Source organism: Pithys albifrons, chromosome 15 (assembly GCF_047495875.1).
Source record: "Pithys albifrons albifrons isolate INPA30051 chromosome 15, PitAlb_v1, whole genome shotgun sequence".
NCBI classification, from domain to species: domain Eukaryota; kingdom Metazoa; phylum Chordata; class Aves; order Passeriformes; family Thamnophilidae; genus Pithys; species Pithys albifrons.
The window spans coordinates 14,957,759-14,967,168 of record NC_092472.1 but is presented as its reverse complement, the minus strand read 5'-3'; the positions used below and the strand labels follow the sequence as shown (position 1 = coordinate 14,967,168).

Here is a 9,410-nt window from a genome sequence, read left to right as displayed (position 1 = left end):
ATTAACACCAAGAAGGAACCTAATAATCATTGATCCATCTTTATTTAATTATGCTTGGACGGCACAGGCGGTGTGTTCTGCCAGCTGAACTCTCCTGTGGCCAGATTAAGAGGCCTGTCAACTGTATCTGATCTGCAAAAAAAATGCTGCTGCCAACCAGCTTGGAACGGCCCCAGCACACCCTCCTTAATGTCAGTTGTGTTTACACCAGTGCCTTTATTTTTAGCCCTCCCTTCCGAACCGAGAGATTCAGGGAAGAGTTATGTATTCCCACCATGCTGGGCATGCCAACCCCTCCATTGGGTGCTGCTGCCCCAGCACGAGCGGGGCGGGCGCGTGGCTCTGCCACTGTCCCCTGGCTGTCCTCCCGTAACCCTGCCTGCTGTGATGGAAGTGCCAAGCAGGACAGGGAAGGCCGGGTGATGGGTTAGCACTTGGAGCGGTGTGTCCCGGTGGGTGACGTGCAAGCGGCGATGCGACCCATCACCCGGGCTGCCCCACGGTGTGCTGCACATGGGTGGTTGTGTTTCCCCACTGGTGGCTCTCAGAGGCCATTGCCACACAGAAGGTCCCCATGCCACACTCACTCCCTGCTGCCCAGGCCCCGTGGGTGCTTTGATGTCCAAAATCACCTTGTGCTCCCCAACCTGCCTGACACTGTCCCCGGGGACAAAATCCGGGTACGGGCACAGGGCAGGAAGCAGACATGGGCATGCGCACTTATCCACAGGTTTCTCCCGGCTGCAGGAAACACTTTGGAGAGAACGAAGCCGGGATTAGGATGGACGGCACCGGGACCAGGAGCGGAACCGGGAGCGGGACCAGGGGCGGGACCGAGGGGAGCGCCACTGGGGGGCGGGGCCTGTACGACAAAGGGGCGTGACCATGGCCACAAAGGGGCGTGGCCATTACCGCTTGTGGGCGTGGCCTGTGGCCGCCTGGCTCTATAAAGTGGCGGCTCCGGAACCGCCCCCCTCGCTGTCTGGCTCCGCTCCGCCCTGATCTCCTGTCTGTGCTCCCGACGGCAATTCCTGCTGCGCCACAGCCATGGCGGCGCTGACGGTGAAAGCCTACCTGCTGGGCAAGGAGGAGGCGACCCGCGAGATCCGCCGCTTCTCGCTGCCGCCGCCCGCCCGCTACCGCGCCATCTACGACCGCGTGGCCGAGCTGTTCCAGGGGCTGCTGCGGGCCGGGCCGCCGCCCGCCTTCCGCATGCACTACAAGGGTGAGCGGGGCGCTGCCGAGGGTCTCGGGGGGGTGCCCCGGAGAGGGTGTCCTGGGGTGGGGGGTCTCGGGGCACGGTGAGGCCCTTTGAGGCCCGAGCGGGCCCTGACCCTGCGCTTCGCCCTTCCCAGACGAAGACGGGGACCTGATCGCGTTTTCCACCGACGAGGAGCTGGAGCTGGCGATGCCCTACGTGCGGGATGGCGTGTTCCGTGTTTACATCAAAGGTGGGGCCTGCGCAGCCCCGAGGGGCAGGGAGGCAGCCCTGGCCCTTCCCTGTGTTCTCCAGGGCCTGTTGGAGCTGCGGCCTTGGCGAGGGAGGGTAAATAAAGGGCAGAGTAATATGACAGAGTATGACTCCTCCCTGCTGGGTGGGTAAATGGATCGCAAGTTTCTTCCCAGCTCCGTCAGCTGGTCCATTGTGAGCTGCTCTTGTCATCTTGTCTACCTGGATGCACTAAGCTGGAACTGGTATCTTAAATACTCGCAACAATGTGTTAGGAAGCCTTAGTGCCAGCATTTTGAACATGTAATTGCTCCCTGGTCCCTTTTGTTCAGGTGAATACATGCAAAGCTTTATCTATAGTCCATCTAATGAGTCACACCAGCCAGCGGCTGTTGTCCCCATTGTCATAATATGCCTACTGGCACAGTCTTCCTAACTCCTCCAGGAACATTTTGTTCTTGCAGTGCTTGGGAAGGTCGGATGAGAAGCCAGATGAGGTTGTGCAGTACTAATCTAACATAAACATGCCAGGAGATACTTGGGATAAGGCATGCTTGGTTTCAGGACCAGGTATCTTTGCGAAACCCCTTTGCACCTGGTTTAAGGTCTCTTGTGTGCCCCCGGCTTGTGTTTGGCAGCCAGTGTAAAAATAAACTGACCTAGTAAGTTAATACTGCTCTGACACTCTGACAAGGGCTGTTTGTGCTTCCTCCTCTGCCTGACTTGCAGCCTGTAAATAGCAACCTGTTCCTGATGGAAAGTTGCCTTTCCTTAACAGAGAAGAAGGAGTGCAAGCGGGAGCACCGCTCGCAGTGCAGCCAGGAGCCGCCCCGCAACATGGTGCACCCCAACGTCATCTGCGACGGCTGTGAGGGACCCGTCGTGGGCACCAGGTTCAAGTGCAGTGTCTGCCCAGACTATGACCTGTGCAGCACTTGTGAGGGGAAGGGTATCCACAAGGATCACAACATGGTGATGTTCCAGAGTCCACTGCTGAATCCATTTGAGGTGAGCAAAAGCTACGGAGGGGGAACTAAGGAGTGGGGTGTTCCTCAAATTAAAGCTGTGAGGTTCAGTCAGTCAGAATGTGGCTGTGTGAACAGTGTCACATGAATGTTGCCCTTTGCAGTGGCTTCCCCGGGGACGCTGGCTCCGTAAAATGCGGCACGGTGTTCCACCATTCCCATGGATGCACTGCTGGGGCTATCCTGGGCCTGCAGCTCCGTGCCAGAGTTCTGGGCAAGCCGAAGCCACTGCTGCACCCCCTGGTCCCAGTGCACCTGCTGCAGAAGGTAAGAGGAGATGCCCTGGTAAACAAGGGGGTGGTGGAGGTTCTGCAGCACAGGGTAGAATTTGAGTGGGAACTAACCTAGTTGGCTTGAAATAATTAGCACCTTTCAGCACAGGGTGGGATTACTTTAAGGCATGCTTGGGCTCATGCAATCAATGAGGAGGAAGATAAGAGTATCTGGAACCAAACCAAATGAAACCAAGCTGTTAGGTCAAGCATGGCACTGCCTTCCAGCATGGCTAATGAGCCTTAACAATGCTAATGCTGTCTTCTGTTTCAGGGGTAGCTCAGTTAGTTTTTGTGTCTGTATTGCCTTTGGTGTGTGGTGTGAGTGACAGGAAGGGGCACCAAGCTCTCATGGGGACACACTCTGTAGATGCTCTTTCTGCCTGAGCTTCTGTGCTAACAGAAATTGTTTTTCTAGAAGCTTCTACTAACAGCCAGCCTCAGGACCCCAATGTCACCTTCCTAAAGAATGTTGGGGAGAGTGTTGCAGCTTTTCTGAGCCCCTTGGGTAAGTTAAGTGCCTTAGTTTGTTATCCAGTCAACCCCCAGACTGGCTTAAAGGTCTGTTTAATAGGAGCAGTAGTCAGCTGTTGTGAGTAGTACTGGAACTACTTCATACCTACTAAGCCTCAAAGGCTTAATTTACACCTGGTACTACCTTTTCAGAACCTTCCTTTGGTAGAAAATGAGGAAAGACTTCATTAATGTGTCAGCACTGAACACTGTCAGTGGTGATTCTGGATTTTGCCTGGATTAGGTGGACAGATACAACTTTTGCCTTTTTAAATATATGACATGTCTTTGTAGAGCAAGATGACTATATGGTACCTAACTACTCTTTATTTAAAGAAAACTATATTTAAAGAAGGCTTTGCATTTTAATTACTAGATATTTATATGGCAAACCAGTATACAGAAGTCTTAAGAGTGTAGAGCAGGATTGATCCATGCTCCTTTAGTACTGTGCTTTGGAAACATCTCTAGGATTTTATCCATTTCAAATGTATTTTTAGGTATTGAAGTTGATATTGATGTGGAACATGGAGGACAGAGAAGCAAAGTGACTCCCACTGCTCCTAATCAAGAGAACAATGGTGAGGCAAACAGTGCCCCAGCCCAGAACGGTCAGACCAAGCCAGACTGGAATAACACAGACTCTGCTACAGAAGTAAATGTTGTTGCAGAACAGATACAGGACATGGTGATAGATCCTGTGCCCACACAAATGGAAGATAGCAGCTTCCACTCCCAGGTATAAAAACTATGATTACAATTCAATAGTCCTTGAGGCTTTGCTAAAAAGAAAGATAATCACTTGGCATGTGTTGTGGGATTGAATATTGATAGAGAGCACCTTTTTTACAGGTTTTATAGCAAAGGGAGTGGGATTTCTTGTACTTCCTTATATGCATCCTGCCTGGAAAGCACGACAGCCCCTGGACCTTTTTATTTTTCCATTTCAGGAACACAGTGAGTCCAGCAGTTCTTCTGGGGGTGAGGAGGACTGGACCCACTTATCATCGAAAGAAGTGGATCCTTCCACAGGTGAGCTGCAGTCTCTGCAAATGCCAGGCACAGACAGTCCCAGCTCCCTGGATGCATCTCAGGAGCCTCCCCAGCCAGGACCTACAGGACTGCGAGAAGCTGCTCTCTATCCACACCTCCCACCAGGTAGGGGAATATGTGCAGGTTCATAGCTCAGAGTAACTTTCACTTGGAAACTGTTAACTTGCCTGACACAGCAGACTTGTCTTAGAGGCGGTAGAAACCATGGTCCTGTTAGTCACAGCTAAGCCTGGCCCTGAATGTTGGCAGGTTGGCAGCTCTTGCACCCTGTTAGAGATGGTCAGATGGTTCTCCTGAATGTGGGCAGCTGAGTCTAACAAGACTTCTGACCTTGGGCTAATGTGTCATTTGAACAACATGAAGAAGCTGTCCTTTCTCTGCACTGTTCAAGAGCCTTTTAATGCAGCATGTGGACAAGTAGTAGTACATCCTATGCCTTTAGGGGCACCACTTTTCTGGTGGGAACCAGTATTAGTATCCAAGGCCCCTTAACTGCTACCAGTAGCACAGAATCCTAGCAAGGCCAGCTGAACCTGACTCAGAAGTTTCCTGAGCTCTGGTTACATACCATTCATTTCAAACATTGGAGAGCATGTCTACTCTGCAGCATTTCACGGGATTAGTGCCACCTGCTTCCTGCGTGGTGTTAGAGCCTTGGCTGGTTTACCAACTACATCAAATAGTTGAACTCTAAACTATTTTTCTCTTAACAGAAGCAGACCCTCGCCTCATTGAGTCCCTGTCCCAGATGCTCTCCATGGGCTTCTCTGATGAGGGTGGATGGCTCACTCGACTCCTGCAGACTAAGAACTGCGACATTGGGGCAGCACTCGATGCCATCCAGTACTCCAAGCAGCCACCTCACTTGTAGTAGTAACAGAAAGCACTTTTCTAACTGAAAGCAGACAATGCAGCCCAAGTCATTGTGGTTCATCTTTTCTTCCTGCTAAGGGTTTCTGGCTCATGTTTCTAAGTGCTTGTAGAATGGAGATAAAAAATAAATACTACTGCATGTGATGTCCGTGTGAATGTTTCAGTATCAGAGCTGTATTTATTTACTGTGGCTTAGTTAACAGAGGGGAGGGACTAAGCTGAAATCTGCAAGCAGCTCCCTCCCTGTGTGGCCCAGGGCTGCCTTTTTGCACCTACTTTGGTGTACACTCAGGGCTACACTTAAGGGAAATCCAGTGCTTTGCTGGCTCTGCAGCCTGCTCTGTGGCTCTGGAAGGGGTTGCTATGGGAGATCTAAACAAAGATGTACTACAGGGATAAAGAGCTTGGGTTATAAGGAGGAGTTAATCACTGAATTTAATTGTACTGGCACGGAGTCCTTAAGGCCTGGGAGCTTTCTCCCCCCAAACTGACCTACTTCCTCTTTCCAGCTGCTGAGGTTGCCAGACAACACTGTAACCTGAGAGCAAAGGTCCCTTCCCCCCAAACACAACCATAAAGCAAGTAAACAACTTTAATAGTGCAGTTCCAATATGGGCTTAGAGTGAAGCTCCCTTGACATACAAAAACATAGAGAAAAAAAACCTAAAGATGCCTGAAATTCTCAGAAATCATCATCAAACTCCTCCCCTGTGCAGAACAGTTGTTCACAAGAAATGTTGCTTGGCTTTGGCCCAGGGTTAGAGTTAACAAGGGTGTTTGTCTTCTTGGTGTTATCTGAACAGCACCTTCCTGCAGTGGTTTCTACACCAGATCCTGCCCTTATTAACTGGCTCTGAGGTTCTCTGAACATCTCCTCAGCTGAGCAACTGTGGCCAGGCACGACAGGGTCAGGCAGTTTAGAGGCCAGACCCTCAGAGCTGACAGCACACTCTGTATATTCAAAACCTGTACCTTGAGGCAAAGTTCTTGCAGCCTGTTCTGAGCATCTCCTGGCCCCACCAGCACCTGCTGCAGCACTGCTGTCCAGCCCCAAACCTCCACTGCCCTCCCACAGTGACAAGGTCACCCCACCAGTGTTTTCACTGGAGTTGTCAGAAGACGAGAGAAATTTTCCCCACTTTGATGGTTTGGCAGAAGCAGTTGGGGGTTGTGAGTTGTCCTCAGGCACTGCAGGTTCACAGACAGCAGGACTCACAGTGCCCTCAGCAACATCTCTGTCACCTCCATCAGGCACTGCTACAAAGCATTTCTTGTGCTGTTAAGAAGGAAGAGAGCTTGGTTTTAAGTCCAGCACACAGGCCACCCAGGAACATTATTATTGAATTACTATTAATTATAAATTCTACATATTTATTAACAATACATTAATATAGTAATAATACACAACATATTATTACAGTCTGTATAAGATATCTAGTATAAAAGATATAATTAATAATATATTTATAATAATATAATAATTATATAACAATATTATAGCAGTTATTATTAAATTAGCTTTGCCTGACTAAAACTTTTGTCTTCTCCTCAATCATTCAAATAAAAGAGCAGAGAAAGATTCATAAAAATTCAAAATTATGATGACACAAAAGAGGTCAGGAGAACACTTTAGTTTTACTGGTCAGAAGCATCTTCTACAGCTACAATACCTCTGTGGTTTTAAACTTTTTGGCTTGGCAGACAGGCTGGGAAACACCCTTTTCTTCTGCATGCTTTGGACCATCACTAGAGAGAAAGCTCTTCTGGTGTTTCCTGGCCAAGAAACCATTCACAAAGAGGACAGATTAACTCCACTGTGGGGTTTTTCACAAATCACCAAAAAGGTTCATTACATGCAGGGCTCTAGCAATAAGAGAAGTTTTATTCCCAAATACCAAATCCGTGCTCAGCTCAGTCCGTACACTGCAACCTGTACTCTGTTCAGCTCTCAGGATAAGCTGCCTCCCACACCTTCAAAACAAGTGTCACCACTCCAGGGCAGGAATTGCAAAACAAAGTTCTTTCCATACCTCTGTTCTCCCACAGTGCTTTTCCTTCGGGAATAGAACTGTTGCCTTTCTAGAGCTGCCTCCTCCTCCTCATCCTCCTGATCCTCCCTCTCCTGGTCCAGGTATTTGCTCCAGCGACTGACTTCTGATGTCTGACTTCTCTCCTACAACATTGGAGAATCACTGAGAACAGCCAATCACGGGGTTCTCATTTCTGGCATTGTTACACAAGTGCTGAATGCCTCCCGTGAGTCAGGTCAGGACAAGTCCCTGAATCGTGTTCCCAGGTTCAGTTCCCAGCAGAGCAGAGTTCTGTGCACATCTCATTCTCTCCCTGCAGGAGCCTCTCTGATTCTACCTATGGTCTGAACCATACAGAGGCATCACTGGTCTCACTGGATTCCCCCAGCACAGAATGGGTTGGTATTTACCTCAGCTTTGTAGGGATTTTACCTGCTGGACCGAGCTGTCCTCACGTTGTGCTGCTCTGTTTTTGCCATCATTTACAGACTCTTCTACACACCTAAAATAGAGGGTTTAAACTACAATTTCTAGAACACACTTTTGTCTGTTGATTTATAAGTTCCAATCAGCCAGTCAGAGCATGAGGCATTGGACAGAAAGCCGGGACAGGGACACCAGATAGGAGGCATGTCTGAAAAACCAGGATCTATAGAAATGCTGATGCCAAATGAACAATTTGCAATATATACTGACAAATACTTGCAGAAATCTAGTTAATGGGTAGCCCTTCCTCCTTCTATACAGTTTGATCTAAAGCCACTAATCATGAAATGACAAATTGTAATTGAGCCTAACTAGGGACATAACAGCATTTCTTTGAGACAACAGTCTAAACTCACTAATTATATCCCAAGAAACCAAGCAAAAAGGGAATTTGGGTTGTATTTCATAATTTTTTTGAGAATAAAAATTGCAACCCTTTTTGATAAAGTGAACAATGAGTTTTCTTCCCCAAGCTTAACCCACAGGGCTGCACAAACACAACTAATTTATGTAACTACCTTTGACTGGTTTCTGAAAATAACCTCAAGTAAAAAGGAAGCTGGACCAGTTCAAGACTGGTTCAAGATTAGATGATTTATAAACAGATTTAAGAATTAAATAAACAGGAAGGTGCTACTCAGATTTTCCAGACCAGCAAGAATTACACTGAAATCTTTGCACTCAACAGATCTTTTACCAATAGCAGCAGTGATTACTCAACAGTCACACACATTCTAAATGCCACCAGTTACGTAGCAACACCTTCGGGTGGAGGATGTTTTCTCTCTGAGGGTTTAATCTGATGAGGATTGTAATCTGTAAAATGCACATCTCCACAGTCAGCTCAAGCAGTGCATAAGAAAGAGCAACTAAAACCAAACTCAAAACTAAAAAGTAACACAACAAACCCAAACCCTATTGCACGTATATTAATGGTAAAGGCCTGACCAACACATGCTATTGATCAACCAAACCTACCTGAAAGAAATCCTTGTCAAAAGAAACATGATGGGACACTAAACCCAACAAAGAGCCTGTTCCTTTGAGGTGGGGACAAAACTGGGGCATTTCAAGGCCAGAAACCCCTCCCAAGAGCTCAGACTGGGCAGAGGCACCCCCTCTGTCAACAGGTGCCTCAGCTGTGGCTCATCAGAAGGAATAAACAGCCAAACACCGTACCAGGATGTCCAGCCAAGCGCCTCCTCTGCCTCCCCCTGCAGCAAGTTTAACTTCTGGACGTGGTGCCTGCAGTCTGGGCCGGAGCCCTGGCCGTAAACCTGCGGGGGAGACGGAAACAAGGCTGCGGGAGCTGCGGGGGGAGGGCACGGGCCGGGGGGAGAGGGCACGGGCCGGGGGGAGAGGGCACGGCCCGGCGGGAGAGCACGGCCCGGGTACCCGAGTGCGGCCCTCACCTTCTGCACGGCCTGGCGCTGGCCGCACACGCTGCAGCTCCACCTCCCACTGCGCTTGGCCTGGGGGGCACAGAGGGCTCAGCCGGGGGGCAGCGAGGGCCCCGCGGCCCCGATCCCATCCCATCCCATCCCATCCCATCCCGTCCCGCCCCACCTGCTGCACTTGGAAGCGGCGGCAGCGGCAGCACCGCAGCACCCACAGCGCAGGCGCCATCGCGGACACGTGACCCGCAGCACGGAGCGCCCCCTGGCGGCCGCACCGACAGCGCCACCGCCCCGGGACACGGAAAAGAAAG

General features: G+C 49.8%; 2 protein-coding genes across 4 annotated transcripts; one reads left to right on the top strand and one right to left on the bottom strand.

Moving 5' to 3' along the window:
- The first annotated feature begins 982 nt into the window (after positions 1–982).
- On the top strand, positions 983–5,330 carry SQSTM1 (sequestosome 1). Of its 3 annotated transcripts, none has more exons than XM_071570164.1 (8): positions 983–1,225; positions 1,356–1,451; positions 2,229–2,458; positions 2,580–2,742; positions 3,169–3,255; positions 3,761–3,999; positions 4,211–4,418; positions 5,027–5,330. In XM_071570164.1, the coding sequence occupies exons 1-8, from the start codon at positions 1,048–1,050 to the stop codon at positions 5,182–5,184; spliced, it is 1,359 nt and encodes a 452-aa protein (XP_071426265.1). In that variant the 5' UTR covers positions 983–1,047; the 3' UTR covers positions 5,185–5,330. The 3 variants fall into 3 exon arrangements, with proteins under 3 accessions (XP_071426265.1, XP_071426264.1, XP_071426266.1); XM_071570163.1 differs by having other exon boundaries at positions 3,166–3,255; XM_071570165.1 differs by lacking the exon at positions 3,169–3,255.
- Positions 5,331–5,764: 434 nt separating this feature from the next.
- MRNIP (MRN complex interacting protein) lies at positions 5,765–9,329 on the bottom strand. Its single transcript, XM_071570166.1, has 7 exons — positions 9,269–9,329; positions 9,115–9,174; positions 8,882–8,979; positions 7,649–7,718; positions 7,217–7,359; positions 6,857–6,959; positions 5,765–6,462 (listed from the first exon to the last, which is right to left on the bottom strand). The coding sequence occupies exons 1-7, from the start codon at positions 9,326–9,328 to the stop codon at positions 5,869–5,871; spliced, it is 1,128 nt and encodes a 375-aa protein (XP_071426267.1). The 5' UTR covers position 9,329; the 3' UTR covers positions 5,765–5,868.
- Positions 9,330–9,410: the final 81 nt, after the last annotated feature.